We start from the raw sequence: 19,319 nt of genomic DNA on the forward strand, positions 1-19,319 counted from the left end.
TGTAGAGCTGGAAGGTACCACAAGGCTCATCTAGTCTAACCTTCTGCAGTGCAGGAGTTCTCCAGGGTTTCAAACAGAAAGCTTTCCTGACCTACCTAGAGATACTAGGGATTAAACCTAGGATCACTTTGCATGAAAATTTTACTGTTCTCTTATAATGTATGGAATTTTTTTTTGTTTGGCAATATATTTTGTGATCATATAAGTAACGTTGTAAGGGCTATGCCTAAAGAGGCTGCATATAACTGTATAGATAGAAATCCATATCCTGTTAAGACTGCAATCCCAAAATAATTTTGTGGGAGAAAGTCTCATTGAATTGAATGGGACTTCTTTTTAGTAGACCAGCATAGGCTTGCACTGCATCTCATTCTTCGGAAATTTCAGTAGGTGGAGCAATTGACAACATTTTACACAACACTCACCATTTAGTACAGACAAGCCACACAAAACAATTGCATACGAAAAGCATCCACTGCCTGGTGAATTAAATGGATAAACTGAAATAATAGTTTTTCTTCTTCTTGGACTAGTGTTTGCTAGTCAAATTGTATGAAGACTGCACATGCTTACCAAAATAAAACAATGCCACCCTGGGGTTTTCTTCACCCTCTAATTTGATGAAGGATTTTGGTGGACTTGAAAGCTTGCACACTCCTTTTGTGTGCAATTTGATAGGCCTAATGCAGATTTTGGACTTTTTATTATTGGCCAACACAGCTGCCTTTGCTTTTTACCAAAGCAAGTTTAATAAAAATAAGCATTCACCCCCTTTTGCCTGGCTCATTCTGTTGACAAAGACCAAAACACCAAGTTTTAGCTTATTTAAAATCTGTGTAATAATGCTTTAGTTTAGTAACCAAAGTGCACATCTACATGACACTATTTGTGGAGATTGGAGGTTCTTTTTCAGGATTATGAACTATGAAGATTAAGAACCCCTGGCCTACCTGGCAGCAAGTCCAACGTCCAAAGGTCCGGAAACACAGTCCAGGGTCAATCCAAGTAGCCAAGTCTGAAGCACAGCAGTCAGGATACAGCCCAGAGTTAAACCCAAAGCACAGTCCCAAGCCAATGTCTATCAACAGGGACAGTAGAGCAAACACAGCACCTCAGCTCTGCTTCCCCCTTTGTATGCTGATTGCAGCATCTGTGTTTGATGAGGCTTGTGACCTTCACCTGTTCTAAGTCTACTCTAGCTGAGGAATCACATAGCGAGCCCCACCTGGCCAGCTAGGCTGCCCCAGCCTCCTAGAGAGGCTCTTCTGCTGCTCCCTACGCTTCAGAGCCTGCCTTGTTTGTGGAGACAGGGGTCCCTCTGACTCTGTTGATGGGTCTTGCTGCTCTTGTTCCTGTGCATTGACCTCTGTCCCCTCACCACCGTCTGTCACCCTGTGAGTACTTCCTTTCCAAGCCATCCTGGAATAGCTCAGTTGGTAGAGCATAAGACTCTTAATCTCAGGCTTGTGGGTTCAAGTCCCATGTAGGGCAAAAGATTCCTGCATTGCAGGGGGTTGGACTAGATGATCCTCATGCTCCCTTCCAACTCTACAATTCTATTATTTTCCCATCCTCTGCTTGCCCCGGTGTGTCCCAGTCCTGGCTACACCCCTCCCCCCCCAAAAAAAAACAGCTACAGGGGATGGGATTTTGTTGTGAAAATTCTGGGTGGGTATTCACAACAGCATGATTCAGAAACAGCTAAGTGAATAGGTCCAAATGGTTTCAATGGATCTCAGTCTCATCTGACTTTTCTCATTTGTCCTCATAGAGTATATCAGCCAACCTTTCTCTACATTATATACGTAATGCTTGGGAACAATCAACTCATAACTCCTCAATGGAGTTGAGGCTACTTCTGCAGTAGTTATTGTTTTGCTCCGAATCAGTTTATTAATTAAAAGGGGGGACCCTTTGGAAATGTGTTTTAGCTGCATGATGTGTTGTCAAAGGGCATGTTCAGTTTTCACTTTCGAGGACTTCCCCTTCCCTCTTGCACAGTGGACAGCTTTATTCTTCTTCAACAATTTAGATGATGTCAGCTGCAGACTTAGATTTTTAAAAAACAAAATCCTGCTGACTAAATATATTTCTGCGCGGTAAGCCAATAAACATTTATCTCTGCAGATGGGAGAAACCAAGAGATATTAAATGATAACATTTTGTTCGTGATTCTGTGATAGGACCTGGAGAGATTTATAATTATTACCTCTCCGTCTCACTATTATCTTATTTAAGACCCCAGTGTGTGGTGTGGTTGCCAGGCAGCATCCACCATCCTGAGATATTTTCATCATTGCTATTGACCTCTTTAGATCTTGAAAAACATTGATAACCTCCTTTTTCCTGGATGGCCTCATGATCTTGGCATATACCCTGACTTTGGTATGCACCTTATATTGTATACATTCAGGTGCTGATTAGAGGCAGTCGTTGCTCCACTTTTTATTATAAGATGAGGCTTGCTTCCACATGCATGAAAATTATTTGATGTGTAAGTTCAGGAAGAGGACTCGTTGCACAGTGCCAGAGCAAAGTACTTGGTTTCCTGCCAAGGTTCAATCCTTGGTGGCGATGGCAGAATCTGTCAATTTCAGTTCTCTCAATTTCTCAATCTTAAATTCAGTTTTCCACATTTCTGCTTCAGTTTCCAAAGCGTTTTGATAAAATAAAAAAAATCCTCAGCATTTTAGTGCTAATTTCTCCTGATAAACACATTTTTGTATGCAGTTGTGACTAATGTGCACATTTTTGCAAGCATCGTCTCCAAATACATTGCATTTTTGTATGTTATTATCACTAATGTAAAAAAACAAAAAACACACATGCATCCCTAGTACAATATTCCTGTAAACACTGTTTGGCTGGGAAACTGCATCAGAAAATTTGGATAAGTACAAATTTCAAAGGTTGGCTGTGCAAGTTTGACAAAATTGGCTTTAAATGTAAACTGAATGGAATTGCTCCCCCTTTGCTAGTATGTAGCTGAGCCACAGGATGGACCTTGGCGACCTGCTTAAAGGAAGTGGAGGCCAGGGGTGGGCAATCATTTTTTTCTCTTCTGTCAAGAGCCACACATTCTTGGTGGTAATCTATCAGAGACTGCCAGCTAGTGGTGGGTGGAGCCAGACCTTAAAGTGGGTGTGCCCCCCCTCTCTACCCAGCAAAATGCCAAGGGAGGGTCAGATCACTCTTGCTGGGGGTCTGAACTGATTCTTTGTAGAGGATTTTTGAAATTAGCCTGAGTCATATGAAATTAGGCTGAGGGCCACAACATGCCCACCTCTAGTGTAGGCCTTACTGTGATGGATGAACCGATGGTCTGGCTCAAGATAAGGGAGCTTTGTATGTCCATGTGATGTCACATCACCTGGTCACTAAGCGCTTGATGACTTATCAAGTCATCATGTATGAACTGACTCCAGTTGAAGACACTGTGTTTGTGGTGATGTGATGCACAGGACCTGCTTGCGTTAGTATAGCTTTAGGAGGTTCACACACAGACACATGCCATCTGCCACTTGATATGGAAAGTGGAAAGAAGCTCACTTTATAATCTAGAATATCTGTGTGTTTTCTGTCTGTTTGTGGATGCCAAGACTCTCATTTATGTGATACGGCCCTACAAAAGAGCTGGTTAAATTGTGAACTGAAGTAGAAAAAAACACACCAGATGCTGTATCGTCCTGTTCTATCAATGAACCTTGGCGCACAAAGCCACTGGCAAGGATTGGGGCTTGAGCACTGCAGTTGCTTAGGTGGTGCTAGAAAGTTGTTTCTCCTCCCCTGTCATTTTTGCTGTTATTTCCTGAGTGGAAAGAATGCTGTTGTTATGCTTTAAAATACACTGGGAAGAGAAGGGGCCAGTTTCTGTTGTTTATTTTTAAGTCAGAGGCCCTGCCATTCTTGCCTTTTCCGTGGAGTCTAAGACTCAGGGAGACCGCACAGTAAGCCGTGGATTGGACGTTTGCATTCTTGGCATATCTTTGAGTTTATATCATGACAGCTTGCTGGAGGAGAGCTCTTCCATTTCAGTCTGCCCCCAACCACCCTGCCTGCTTTTAAGGAGGGCGTCTGCTGCTTCCACCCCCTAACCCCTTTCAGAAAAGCAGATAGGAGGACCTTCTGGACAATGTGGCTGAAATGTGTTCTGTTGATCTCAGGGCTGTTTCACATGAGACATTTTGTACTCAGTTCTAGGATATCCAAGAATGCATACATGTTGTGTCAGCTATGAAGTGTGCATGTATAAATGAAAGGTTTTCTTTTCAAAATATTGGCAAGTGATAAGCTGCTTGTGGTGATTTCGAAGTGAAGTAGAGCAGCCCATAGCTATGACCTTGGCTGCATATCCCCCATCCTGCAAGAATTCTGGGAAATGTAGTTTCCCCCCCTCACTGAGTTACAGTTCCCATCACCCTTGACAAACTACTTTCCCCATTACAGTGGAACCTTGGGTTACATACACTTCAGGTTACATACGCTTCAGGTTACAGACTCCGCTAACCCAGAAGAAGTACCTCAGGTTAAGAAATTTACCTCAGGATGAGAACAGAAATCGTGCAGCGGCAGCGGGAGGCCCCATTAGCTAAAGTGGTACCTCAGGTTAAGAACAGTTTCAGCTTAAGAACAGACCTCTAGAACGAATTAAGTTCTTAACCCGGGGTACCACTGTATTCTTTTGTGGGAAGGGCAGTAAATATGCTTTAAATTTATGGTGTACACATCCTTATCAAAATGGATACGTATAACTTTCCTTCCTAAATGGAAAAGAAATATGCAAGACAGTACACTATATCTCTGTGTAGGGTGTGTGTGTGTGTGTGTGTTTGTGTGTGTGTACAAACAACACATACGCCATACAATTTTAAAGTCTAAGAAAAAACCATTTTAATTACCAGACCATTGCAGATCATGAAAGGTACATTTTATTATCTTCTTTCTGTGCTTTTTCCAATAAACACTCCCATCCACAAAAGGAGGTATTGACACACTTTGGGTGAAGGAGCAGGGCTTTTTTTCAGCCGGAACTCAGTTCCGGTATCTCTCAGGTGGGTGCCATTGCCATTGTAAGAGAACAAGGGAGCCATTCTTGGTGAGTTCCAGCACCTCTTTTTTCTAGAAAAATAGCAGTGTGCAGGAGTACAAAGAGTATTTAGAAAAGCACCTCGAGGGAGGCATACACCCCCTCTCATGAAAGCAGACCAAGGAGCCCAGTTGCCACAAAATGCTGATTGGCTGTTGGAGGTAGAGGGCTGTGTGTGTGTGTGTGTGTGTGCTGGGGGGAGAGATGCAAAATCACAATGGGGAGGGGGGATGGAACAGAGTACTTGGGAAGAGGGCAAGTTCCAGTTAACAAGCCGTAACCGGAAGACTTCACAGTGCAACATTTTTGTTGCAAGTACTACTTGTTTTGCAACCAGTGCAGCGCCACAGATCTGCACACAAACAGAACTGAATGTTCCTATTACAGTACTTACTATACAGATGTGCATCTGGGTGGATATAATATATATCCATTGCTTTGAATGGAAGGCGCTGTTTAAAAGTGCCTACCTACCAACCATCTACATTCTTGTGCAACTAGTCACCTATTTGTCTCCGTACATGGTTTTGTTATTGGATCAAGGTATTTGCTATCTGTCACAGTTAGGATTCTGTAACATTTAGATTTCATAGAATGGTAGAATTCTGAGGGTCATCTGGTCCACTCTCAACTAAGAGCATCCATGACAGAGGGCCACCCAACCTCTGCTTGAAAACCTCCAAGGCAGGAGAGTCCACCACCTTCCAAGGACTCTCTCCCACTATCAAACAGCTCTGTCAGAAAGTTCTTCCTGATGTCTAGTTGAAGCCTCCTTTCTTGTAACTTGAATCCATCGGTTCGAATCCTACTCTCCGGAACAGGAGAAGACAAGCTTGGTCCATCTTTCATGTGACAGCCCTTTAGATATTTGTAGCATGTAACAGATGTATAAATTAATGTGTAATTGTGACAGTGTGACTATTATTAATCCACAGTACGTAATGTTGTTGCTGAGCCATTTGAACTGGTGAAGGCTATGTGGTGAGCAAGTCATCCTAAAGATACATTTAAAACTGATAAATTACTTCTGCTCCTCACTGCACAGAGTAGTTAATCTGCAGGGCTGATGGGCCTATAAATAAAATTCAATGAGCTCCTTCCCATTCAGTGTCTAAATTGTTGTTGCTATACAGCACAGTATTAAACTATATTTCTTTAGCAATCAACAGCCTTCTTTCTGAACCTGCCAAACTTGAGAGTTTACACTGTCTTAAGACAATAACTGGGATTTTAGACAGTTCTTTTCAGTTCTTTTCAAACATTAAATCAAACTAAGTAAATGATGTGTAGAAAAATACTTTAGGTTAGCACTTCTCTAGACAACAAAAGGCTGAAGTGCAAATAAAAACTGCAAATGTAAGATCAATATAAAGAATTCTAGCATCTCCAATTGACATCCACAGAGTTCCCTTGTTCTCTTGGAATGGCAATGGCGCCCACCTAAAAGGTGCCAGAACTGAGTTCCTGTGAGTTGCCCCTGAAAAAGCCCTGGTTACAATATTAGGTTGTGCTACAATATTAGGCTTACATAATGCAAAATTGAAGGAGGTCATTCAGATGTTGTTAATCATCATATTATAGACTGTATAATTTTATATGAATGCAAATGCTATAATTCTATTTGCTGCCCACAGGCATTTCAGAGTATAATAAATAACCAGGATGGCAAGAAGTATATTTTAAATACTTTTACTAATTGCTTCCTGAAAATATCTGAAAACAAGCAAATGTTACATTTTTCACAAGGGCGCAACACGGAATTCACTTGTAGATTCAGGTTTTAGAACACTAAAGTAAGATTTGAAAGCTTGCATTAGATGTCCCTTAGCTTGTGAAATGCAAACATTAAGATATGATTTTAGAATTCTAACACTCAAACAAGTACAGGCGCATTCACAGAGGGGCCAGTAATGTATAACTTTCTATTGCAACATGAAGCTTGTTGTTTTTTACATTAAACATGTGTATAACCACAGGGTCTCGGTGAGAGACTAGGTTTTAATGCTTTTGTTTTCGGGAATCAGTCCTGTAGGTTTTTAAAAAATAGAATTGTGCCTGGTGGGTACATTTTAGGTTCATAGGCCTTTGCAGAATTAATATTTATTTAGAGATGGCAACCACACTATATTTAACTATTATATATAGGGATGCAATCAGATGGATTCTTTATATTTGAATTTGAATTTATTTTTTCCCCTTTTAGTGACTCCAGAGAAATTGCATCAGGAGTTCGCTATCAGCGGGTTTTGACAGAGGAATTTGGCTACTATTCACAAGTAAGGCATTTGTGGTTGGTGTACTGTAAACAGATTACCGTATAATCATCTGCAAGCAAGGAATTTATTTATCTGAATAAAGTGGACGAGTGTATTTTGAATTGTCCTTCACTTTTACTAACTGCGAATTTGGCTTTCCTTTTTTTTACCATTCCAGGGAAAATGGAAGACATTGCTAGAACTTGAACTTCCATTCATTGAATGGAGCAAGGCTTTCCTGCTTCCCCCTTCTATCTACAGTGACCTTGGCTCCCTGAAAATCTGCTCTTGAGGGCTGGCAGGTGCATCTGGAACAGCATGGTAGGTTGCATAGGAGGGATTCAAAGCAGAAGGTGCAGGGAGATTACAAAAAACCTGGGGACCCATCCTTGCATGAACAAAAGCAACTTACACTCATACATCTACATCAGTAGAATCAAGCCATTGGCAGCATTCATCCATCATAACCAGAACAAATAGATGTTGTTTTTCTATTTTCATGTTTCCAGTAAATAAGGGTGAACCAAAATGGACCAATGAACTGAGTTTCTACCAGGATTTAACAGTCAGATATGCTGTGCAAATTCAGACTCCTGATCAACCTGGAAGCAGATTGATGTTTCACTTTTGTGAAGTGAAGCCACCATTGGTCCATCCAGCTGACTGGTGGCATCTGTCCAGGGTTTCTAGCAGGAGTGTCTCCTGGCCTTAGCTGGAGAGGGGAGGGATTGAATCTGGCACCTTCTGCTTTCAAAGCATGTGAGCTACCATTGAGCCGTGGCCTTTCCAAACATGGCATTTTCAGCACCGTTTTGTTTTTACATAGCATGCATTTTCATTTATCTGACGGCATTATATAGTTTTATGAATTGTAGGTTTTAACCAACAAAGTTCTGCTCAGAATGGATCCGTTAATCATGCCCACTAATTTCAGTGGGTCTACTCAGAGTACAACTGAAGCTGGATAAAACCCTATGCCTTTAATCAGACTCCGAGTAGAACCATTCACAAATTTGCCATTTGTGAATTTGAGAGGATCTTTGATTCTCTCTCTCTCATTTATTCATTATGAAATGGAATATCACTTTAGCTGCCTCTCTATCTCATTTATTTTGCTTGACTGTGTTGGATCCTCATACGGTGTTTGTAGGCTATATCCAGCTTTGTGGGTCCCATATTTTGTGTGTGCCTCCGACAAGAAGCCCAGGCCTTGCTATTGATAATGGAATGTGAGGTGGAATGACCTCCTGTTGCTTTAATGATTACAACAGACTTGTGTGTCTGTGTGTGTTTTTCCTGGAGGACAGTAATGAAAGGAATGCTCAATTTGAGCCCTTAAAAAAAGGGCAAGGCATGAAGTCCTGTTTTCTTGAGGGTATTTGGGAGTTGTGCAAGTGATGTCTTATGTGAAGAGTCAAATATTTTTGCCCCTGAGCAACAGAATCAACTGCAACTATTAGCTCCATACTTGGTGCTGAAACAAGTATTTTTTGTGGGATCACTTCCGACTGAAGGTGTGGAGGAAAGTGAAGAAAGAAGAGGTAAATAAGGGGCAGGGTGGTGCAGATGGAAAAGTCCATTCAGTTGTCAAGAGCATTTTAATTTTCTTTCAAGTTCTTTGTAGAGATTGTGTGACTAATGGAAGCCCGTTTTATTTTTAATGAGGGCTGTTTAATAAGAGTCTTAATTTTTTTAAAGCATCTCTTCACTCTGCTTTGGTCACCATTATTTTACCTCAGAATGCACCGCATATAAGTTTATTTCGACAGATCAGCTGGATTCTCAAATTGATTTTGTGCTTGTTTCAGCCCTACAGAGCTGGACCATTAATTGATTACCTCTCAAAGCCAGTGACTGCTTTTATCAAACCTGGCATTACTTAACCATTTTATAAAGTTTCCCATCAATGCAATCAGGACAGACTTACACAGATTTTAAAAAGAGGCTCTGTCAACTTGTTATATGACTAATTTTAATAGTAACGTACAACAAAGTTCACACAAGTCTCATTCTATTTTTCCTGGAAGGTTACTATAAATGATAGTGTCAGTTCATTTAAAGCATTGAAAGCCGGACGCAAAACAGTTTTTAAAAACCCCAAATTACTTTCAAGTTTTATTGCAGATGGGAGCTCCTTTGTCATGTGTGTGTGTGATCCACACTCAAACTGCTCAAATGTGATGTGCCTCACTTTGCAGCATCCCCTGTCCATCCCATTGGTGCTAAAAATAAATTTCTATTTTGTTACAGAAGCTGTGCCTTAACAGGTGCATGCATGCAGAATCGAACAAGTGTAGCTTTGTTGCATTTATGACTACCATGCCATGAGAGTTTATGTCATGACAGAGAAAAATAGAGAACCTATTGTGAAAGTATTCATTTTTAAAGGATCGGATAGAATTGCTAGGTACAGGTCAAATTCCAACATATGTAATACTGGTTGAGTTTGCAAGTAATGTCCTGCAATGAGAGTGAATGGTGGTAAGCCTTGGGGTTGCAAGTTTTCCCATCTCCCCTTTCACATGGCAGAGGAGCCGCCACTTACAGTTTTATCCTAACCATTGTTCGTTGTGATGTTCAAACCTGGGAAACTATGATTTGTCAAATTTCAGATCTGTTAATAAGGCAACCTATACAGGTTATGGATTTGTCGAAAATATAGTTTGAAAACAAGCCACTCTCTGAAAGTATAGCTTGATTCCGAATTGCTTTCACTAAACATAGTATTAAAAGCCTTTGCAGTTCTCTGGGTCTGAATGTCACAGGGAACAATGTTTACTTTAAAATAAGAAGTAGCTCCTCTTCTGGTATGTGAGAGATGAGGGACAAGCACACAAAGCCGAGGTTGTGATTGCTAAAACACATGCACATAATGGGAAACCACAATTTCCCATTATAGCTGGACCCAGCCACTGAGTACCATAAATGGCTTTGTTATAGGGCCAAATTACTCATGACGCAAGAGATCAATGATCAGGACCACTGCATTTTGTTTAATCATTCAAAACAGCTAATTTGATCAGGGAAATAGTGCTGAGGGAAGCTCCTCGGTGCTGCCTTTTTCTCTTCAGAGAAGCCCTAATGCTTCCTGCACTTGCTATGACCACAACATGAGATTTTCTTTAGCTTTGCCCTAAAGAAATGTGTGCATGCACTGAGAGCTCTGTGACTTTCTTCTTTGCAGAAAAGAACCCTATGCTTCATACCACAGTTAACGTAACACACCTGATTTTCAAACGTAGTTCATCATGCAGCAAAGAAGACTGCTATTTTACAGTTCCATTTATTTGCTTAAAATGATAGGTCATTGAAAACATTGCTCATAGCAGAGACAGCCCAAATAGTTAAGCAAGAGTGATCTGACATGCACGCACCCCAGTTTAACTAGTTTTCAGCATAACATTTGCAGGATAAATTTGAGGCAGAGAAGCTAAGCAGATGCATATTACAGCAAGTTAATGAGGATGAACTTTAAATTATCACTTTGACAAAGCTGCTGTTCAAAAGAGGCTGCTCCACTGGAAATGAGGAACTGGTTGCACCGTTTCTGGATTATGGAAGGTATTTTTGTTATTCATTGTGGCTGAGCAATGGGAATTTGAGCGAGATCTTCCTATGTGTGCATTGTAGTGAGTTCTGGAAGGCTGCCAGAGCCCACAGAAGAACTCTGCCTACCCTGTGGGCGGAAGGTTACTCAATAAATGAAACAATATGGCAGATAAATTAGTACAACAGATTTCAATCTACCAAGTTTGGGATTTCCAGCATTTTAGCCTGATGAAACAGATGAGAACAGATGTTTGCCCAAAAGGCACCTTCCATATGAAGCCATAATCAGAAATAGCTCTACAGAACCTAATTATGAAAATATCTTAAACAATAATAATTCTCATGAGGAAGTTTATGATCAAGTCATTTTGTTCTACATACTTAGCTTGGTAAAAAAATGAAAAAGCACACTGTATCTTAATTGTGCTGAAACTTCCAGTGAGAAATATACTTCAAAGCTTTCTCTTGGCTGGTTAATTCAAATTCAATTAAAAAAAACGTAAGAAAGCCATATATATGATAATTCCAAAGGGATAAAAAACAAGATGGTTGTGCTTTGTGAATATACAGGAAGTAATGTGTGTGTGTGTTTGGATCCAATACATTCAACTATTTCTGTAAATAATTAGCTATGACTTCTTGCATCAGAGCCATAGAAACCAAACACAACCAATATATATATTGTACATAATCTAGCCAATCCATATTTGTAGCTGTATGCTGAGTAAATGTTGACTGCCGGTACTTATAGAAATCAATAGTAATAAATAGCACAGTACAACTTACAAGTTAACTGAGACATGCTTTAAGATAGCTGGTTACAAACAACACTCATTATCTAAAGTTACTCCAAAAAAGTATTGCTTTACTGCTGTGCTTGTAGACAAACTGGAAACATCATGTGCTTTAAGAGATATATGCTGGACTTTCATTTGAAAAGCAATATCTGTTTTCACAGCCCGACCCAAAGATGTGGTACCAATGCCAAATCAATGACTATCAACTATACTTTAACTGTGTGTCTTAGTTTCCTTTCTTCTCAGTAACGTCTAGTTTTACCCTATATGTGATGCTGTCGTGCTGTGTATTCTTCTTCTTTGTCTCAGAACATCTGCTATCCACAGCAGTGGGCGACAAGGAGAAACAGATAGGGCGGTGATGCAAGGTCAAATATTGCATAAAATGAGACTCCTGGAAAAGCAAGGCGTAATGGCAACAGCACGGTTGGATCCAAAGTTCTGTCGATGAAGTTCTGCTACTGCAGTGGGGATCTCTCGAGTCTCAACTCTCAAGTTCTGCTGCGGTTGGATCCAAGCCCCTTTGACAAACACATCCAAACTAATGTCTCTTGTAATGACTGCTGAGGTACTAAGAATTGGTACTAATTTGTGCCTTGTACTGGGATCAGGCCCAAACCATAGCCGTAGCCCAACAGCAACCATCAGTGCTACTGCACTCTTGATTTGTCCCTGATGTGATGCTCTGGTGCAGCAGGGAGAAAGGCTGGTACTTTCCTACAGAGCAGTCAATGGGCTGTGCAGCAACAACAGGCTTAGAACAAAAATAAGTGAATCAGAGGAAGATTTACTGGGCAGGAAGGAAGACTTCCTAGTGTTACCTTATTCACAAGGTACAGAGAATATATCTGAAGTTAATACAAGCTGACACAGCATCAGGCTATCAATAAATTTAAAGTATCTCAGAATTGCTCCATATTACTTGTACCTTCACTGAACCTGGGCAGCTTTGGTGTGGTGGTGATGTCATACCTGAAAGCACATTATCCTTTAGGCCCTTGGTCTTCGAAAATGTAGAACTATGCCCAGGGCCAACCTACTTGCTTCCCTGTAATTATTCAAGCTTTGAGAAACAAAAAAAGATAAGCTCAAAGCTGAAGAAGAGACAAGACAACTTGACTTGTGGAAGTAATTACTATTAAGAAAAGGCAATGAAATAATCTAACCATTATTTGTGCCACTGGTCAGAGGTTAAGGCTATAAAAGCAGGTTTAAGGGAGTGACTCATTCATTAGAAATGTATGCAAATAGCTGACATAGTTCTGCCTTTCCGTAAGTAGAGAAATCAGCAGTTATCAGCTATGATCATGGGCATATAAATTGGTTACAGAGCTGGGTAAAATAATGAGTCTTTTGTTATCGGTTTCCCATTCCATCACTTTATGTATTCAGAGGCCGACTGTACTGTATGTGGCTCTGAAGGAACTCTGCAATTTCCGTGTGGGCAGATTTCAAAGCTATGGACAAAGCAGAATTACCAGCCTACATGAAGGAAAGAAAAAAATGAGATTATTATTATGCCAGCACTCTACGTTTAGACTTAACGTATTTTTCTGTGTATTAGACAAAGTTTTTTGACTCAAATCATGTCAAAAAACTGGAGTTGTCTTATACATGGATAGTGGCATGGGGGGGGGTAAGCTGCGGGCTGCCAGTCATCTGGTTGGTGGGCGTGCAACTCCCCCCCCCCCATGCATCAGTGGGAAGTGCATGTTTCCCGCAATGGCATGGAGGGGAAGCTGTCAGCCATCTCCCCTCGTTTTCTTTAAATTTAGTCCCCCAAAATAGGGGGCGTCTTATACATGGGGGTGTTTTATACACAGAAAAATACGGTAAGTCTAAAGCTGTACATACTGTTAAATAAAGAAGAAAAGAAACCACCTCCCACATTTATAACAACAGAGCACCTTCTCCAAAGGAGCAAGCACATTATTTTTTCTAAGCTATGCCTACACACTGCCCAGGCTTACGCCCAGAGAGGTCACTTTGGTGCTGCTAATGCAGCAAAAACAATGTGGAAAGCAGCAATTAAGATTTATTGCTCTCTGCAGCCACAGCAGGCGCTGTGATTCTCCAGTGGTTTGACTTCACCTCTAGAGGTGCACTCCATTGTCTCCTGAGACAGATGGATGCCAACAATGGCAGACTTTGACATAAAGACTCCCAGCCCATTGGGTGAGATTTCGTAGCTATTATGAATCAGCATCTTTCAATGGCAGCCTTCCGGATTAGGTATTTGAAGTATTGAAAACAATCACATTTCACTTTATTGACCCCACTTTTTGGCAGACAGAACACAAGGCAAGTCTCATTTTGCAGAAAACAAACAAAAACCAAATACGAAAACTCCCGGGTCTTCTAACAGTACACAGCTGAGTGAATTGCTCATTAACAGAGCAGGTCCTTTATAATAGCATATTAGCACTAAATTTCATATGGAATCAACACGATGTTGATGGTCTCCAGTTGCATCAGTGTACATGCAGTTAAAAGCTTATTGGAAGTCACAGCCCTGCCTCAAGAGTTGTTTGGCTTGGAAATTCTGCTTAAATACCAGGCTGTTTCACTGTGAGGCAAAGCTTGATGGGACACATCTGGATCCAATTAATTATAGCATTTTCTCTAGTTTCTGCCAGCATAAGTAAACCTTTCTTCCTGTGATGTAAACTAAACAATGGAAAGAGATAAACTGCTGCAGATTTTGTCTACCTGGGGTACTTTTCATATGATTTGAATTCATGCCACATCAGATCAACTCAGGATAAATTACCTAGGGATCAGCTTGGTATGTTTTGACTGACACTTCCCTAAGAATCTATTAGTCGGGTGAAGAACCGATGGCCAACTGGGCATGCTTGCTCAGGTCGATGGAAACTGCAGTCAACATCTACAGGGACATAGATTCTCCACCCCTGATCTAAACATTAAAAAGCCTAAATTCCCAGTTGGATTTTATTAACATGGCAGGGCAGCCACCCCCAAAATACAGAAGGAAGGGAAAGCCAGACTGGTTCACATTGACCTAGACTTTGATTCAAATTCTTGCTAAGCCATAGAATTTCAGAGACAATGGATGTGCCTGTAAGCCCTGTTGAAATACAGGAATAGAGAGCCTATCTGTTGCTGTTAGTATTTATCAAAAACTTCCTCAAATGACCAAAGTGTTCTTTTTTAAGCCTACACTAATTTAAAGACGTGGCTGTTAAGTAGTATTAACAACAGGAGAACTGTGGCCATGTTGCGGAAGTAGAAGGGAGACCAGTACACACAAAATAAATCTTAAACAGGCCACTTCTTTTGTTGAAAGGGCATACAAACCAAATGGGTCAGGGAGTTCAACCAAACCAACTTGCTGTATAACTGCAAGTTGGCCTGTGTAAATCATCCATAGGGCAAGCTGAAAACTAACACAAATTGACTCTTCTCAAAACTGAGAAGAGTCAATGTTCAGTATTTATTGAATAGTGGGTAAAAGGAGAATAATTTGAAACTTCCCGCTTGAGTCTTGAAGGATCCAAAGACTAGAGCCATTTTAGCCCATCTCACACCCCTTAGGTTGAAAATAATATGTTTATGCCATATCACTACTCGCCTTAATTAAGAACGATCTAAAATTGCTCTATCCAGTTTGGATAAAATTTGCTGTATCCTCAGCTCTGTGCCCAAGAGTTGTGTCAAACAGAGTACAGTGGTACCTCGGGTTAAGAACTTAATTCATTCTGGAGGTCTGTTTTTAACCTGAAACTGTTCTTAACCTAAGGTACCACTTTAGCTAATGGGGCCTCCCGCTGCCGCCGCATGATTTCTGTTCTCATCCTGAAGCAAAGTTCTTAACCCAAGGTACTATTTCTGGGTTAGCGGAGTCTGTAACCAGAAGCATCTGTAACCCGAGGTACCACGTATCTTGGCTAAAAATAGGCCAATCATTGACAGAGGTATTTTCTTTCACAGCCCCGCAAGGAAGCAGCAGCTAGCCACAACTCATGAGGTTAGGTTTTAAGAGTGAGTGGCAAAAACTGGAGTGCCATTGGCAAGGGTAGGAGGAAAGGTAGGCACAAGCTTATAAATGCCAAGAGATCCAGTCCCAATAGCAACTTAATTGGTTGACCTATAGACAAGTGCACAGCTTGGCCAATAATAATAAATGGTATCATTCAAAACTAGATCCTCCCTCAGTAAACCTCTGCCTGTGTGTGAGGCAGCAGCCTGTTAACCTTTGCTCAGTTTATAAGGAAAATGAGACAGGAATCTCATTTGCCTTTTAAGGAGCAGTAAATTTCAGCTTGAAATTTGTTTTCCCAGACAAGAGCATGCGTCCCTGTACATCAGTCTTGTTGTATTATGAGTTTTGTAGTCAACAGTCACTACATACATTGTTCTCAAGCACTTTTTGCACACTGTTGTACTGCACCATGGGATCCGTATTCTTATAGAAACACATCCAGTTGGCCTGTGCATGCACGCTACAGCTAAAAAAAAACCATAATGCTGTGTCACAGTGAGCAAAAGCTAGGTTAGGAACCACACTGTTTAACAAGGACCCTTGTACAGATCTGACAGTCAAGTCAAGAGCAGCTCTGTCAGAAGAAAGCTGAATTTCTATAAGGTTGCTAGCAATTTCAGAAAAAAACCTCATTATTGGTTCCCAAATTTTATGTTAAAACTTGTTTGAGATACCGTATTTTTCGCGCCATAGGACACACCGGACAATAGGACGCACCTTGTTTTAGAGGGGGGAGAACAAGGAAAAAAAAATTCTCCCCCTCTCTGCCCAGCGCCCCTTCAGCGAAGCAGCAGGAGGTGCTGTGCAGAGAGGGGGAGAATTTTCCCCCTCTTGTTTTCCCGCTCTAAAACAAGGTGCCGTTTAAGGTGCGTTCAGGGGGCTACCTTGGTGCGCACCGACCCCTCTCGCTCTCCAGGCTTCAGGTTCCTTTCGACCTGCTCTTTGGGGCTGGCGGGGGGAAGCCCACCACCAGCACCAAAGAGCAGGTCAGGGAGCAGCGGAAAGGTGCAGCAGAGAGGCTCCTGCCATAGCTGCGCGTCACCTCTCCAGCCGGGAGAGGGTCGCAGGGCTAAGGCGTCTTCGCTCCATAGGACACACACACATTTCCCCTTCATTTTTGAAGGGGGAAAAGTGCGTCCTATAGAGCGAAAAATACGGTAGTATTTAACAGCATGCTTAGTTTTAACATGGTTTGAAATTGCGGGTCCTTATAATTTGGCAAGCATTTATTTCTCTCACCTTGTCAATCAATGCAGCATCACAACTTGGATGGGTCAAGAGAAGCTTCACAATTTCGATGTTACCATACTGAGAAGCAACCATCAGTGGTGACAAACCAGCATCATCCTGAAGGTTTACATCAGCGCCACATGACAACAAGGCTTTCACCATATCTTCTCTATCATGGCTCACTCCCAGAATTAAGGCAGTCTGGCCTCCCTAGAAAAGAATCAGAAGAAAGAGAGAGAGAGAAAATTAGTTTTTGTATACTATTTCTTATTCTCTCAGTGAAGAAAATCACCAACATTTGTAGCCCGTTCTTTAAGGAGGAAAATGGTCCAAGATGGCGAAGGATATAAGGAAGACATGAAAACATGGTGCACTCCGATTCTTTAGTGAATGTTGTACTCCCATCTCTTCATTCTCTCAAAGCTATTTTTTGTGTGTTGCCCAATCTCTGACGAAGCTTCGGAGTTGTGGCTGCCATTTTGTTGAATTATGGGAAGGAAAAAGATTAGGAAAAAAGCTCATAATCTCCCTGCTGATAAATATATGTAGCCACTCTAAGATAGCAATGTAAGATAAGCCGGTGAAATTTTGTTGGTCTGTAGATATGAGCAAAATAATTTAGCCAAGTCTGATACAGGAGACCCTGTTTACAGCACCAGCCCTCTGAAGCAGATGTTGAAGGTAAGCAGAGGTCTGGAAAAGAGGATTAGATGAATTCATGGAGGACAGGGATACCAATGGCTACTGAGATCTTATGATGAAGGACTGTGTGTAAATCAAATACATGCATACTAGCCATGATGACTACGCTCGCCTCCACAACTGGAGGCAGCGATGCTTCTGATCAGATGCTGGAAACCACAGGAGGGGAACATGCTGCTGTGCTTGAATCCTGCTTCCTGGTTTCCCACAGACAAATGTTCAACCACCGTGAGATGAGGCTGCTGGACTGCATCAGCCACTGGTCTGATCCAGCAGGCTCTTCTTATGTTCTTATGTACTATTACAAATATTGTGGAATCTTGATCATGTAAGCAAAGACTGACATTTCAGCACGATAGCATTAAAGTAACGTTTTATGAGTCCAGATACCCATGATCACTTTTTTATATAAAAAAAGCCTTGGGGTGTCTATAACTCAAAACAAAATGTAGTGACACATTTCAGCATACCTGACTTGCCCGTATATTAACATTGCCTTCTTTCAAGAGCTTCGTGACCACGTCCATTTCTTCATCGGTTTCTGCTGATGCAAGTGGTGTGATCATTACTGCTGTATACCCAGCTTTGTTTTGATGGTCCACATCACAGACACCTAAACAAGAGGCAACATTTTTCATCTATCTATCTACCAGGAGTCAAAGAAGCGCAAGACACGTGAAGCAATATTCTTATTTAATTTACTTGTATCTCAGAGATCAGTCTTCACCAATGCGTAATCCTCCAGATTACAATTAGCTCCACATTGAATCAGCTAGGGCTGATGAGAGCTGTCCTCCAAAACATTTGGAGGACACTGGGCTGGCAAAAGGTTGCCATAGACAGTGCCTTACAGTGCAATCCTATATGTGTCTACTTAGAAGTATGCCCCATTGTTTTCACTGGTATTTACTCCCATGTAAATGCGTACAGGATCGCAGCCTTAAACACGTAAATATTTATCACGAGTCTGTTTTTTTAAAAGACAATCAGCAACAGATTGTACAGATAACTGTGAAGACCAAGTCTTTGATTCATGTTCCTTAGGCTTTAACACACTGAATTTTAAATTCGGAGGGATGTATTTTCCAGAGCTAAGCAAGCTTCCTGTTAGAGCAAAGACTCTGGAAACAAAACATGGAGAAGTTATGGCGACAGAAGGGAACACACTCCTTGCATTTTCTAGAGCTTCTCAGAATATAGTCAGGACCATGCATGCCTTCTGTAAGCACGACCCTGTTTGCACAATTTGTTATGCTGGAATAATGATCATTCCACTCACTTCAGCTTTTAACTTGTTTGGACAGTTTAAGGGAAAAGACCCAAAAGCTCAAATGAGATAAACGGAAAAATCAGGGGCTGCTCAATTCAGCTCATTATCACACCAGAACAAGGTCCATTCTACATTCACTGACAACACTGGTGGGGGGGGGGGGCGAGGTCATTGGGCCCCTCATGAAGCAATTTCACCAATACTTTACTGATACTGCATCAGAAAAGATCCCTACGCCAGTCTCGGAAGGTGCAAATTGGTCCTAACAACACTTTCCTCTCATCCCTAGAGAAATTTGGTGGCCTGTATATGACCCAAGACAGTTTATAAGGGGATAGGTATGAAATACCTTGGTTATGGAGAATGATATTTTATTCAATATGCCTTGTACTAAATATGTACACTATGTGTTGGAGTTGCTAGAAAG

General features: G+C 41.3%; 1 protein-coding gene and 1 long non-coding RNA gene across 9 annotated transcripts in view; one reads left to right on the forward strand and one right to left on the reverse strand.

The window, feature by feature from the left end:
• Window positions 1–1,108: 1,108 nt before the first annotated feature.
• On the forward strand, window positions 1,109–10,763 carry LOC310680987. Of its 2 annotated transcripts, none has more exons than XR_014513044.1 (3): window positions 1,109–1,394; window positions 7,290–7,362; window positions 7,520–10,763. It is a non-coding gene; the product is annotated as an uncharacterized lncRNA (long non-coding RNA). The 2 variants fall into 2 exon arrangements; XR_014513045.1 differs by lacking the exon at window positions 1,109–1,394 and adding an exon at window positions 4,406–4,525.
• The window catches only part of KANK4 (KN motif and ankyrin repeat domains 4), a 63,119-nt gene continuing 53,093 nt past the window's right edge, over window positions 9,294–19,319 (reverse strand). For all 7 annotated transcript variants that reach the window (XM_083447986.1, XM_083447982.1, XM_083447980.1 and 4 more), the window contains 3 exons: window positions 18,093–18,235; window positions 16,930–17,130; window positions 9,294–13,169 (listed from right to left, as the gene is read on the reverse strand). In XM_083447986.1, coding sequence (XP_083304112.1) covers window positions 13,068–13,169; window positions 16,930–17,130; window positions 18,093–18,235 — 446 coding nt within the window. In that variant the 3' untranslated portion in view covers window positions 9,294–13,067. The remainder of the gene's footprint in view (window positions 13,170–16,929; window positions 17,131–18,092; window positions 18,236–19,319) is intronic.

This window comes from Podarcis tiliguerta (genome assembly GCF_965153285.1).
Source record: "Podarcis tiliguerta genome assembly, chromosome: 6".
In the NCBI taxonomy this organism is placed as follows: Eukaryota; Metazoa; Chordata; class Lepidosauria; order Squamata; family Lacertidae; genus Podarcis; species Podarcis tiliguerta.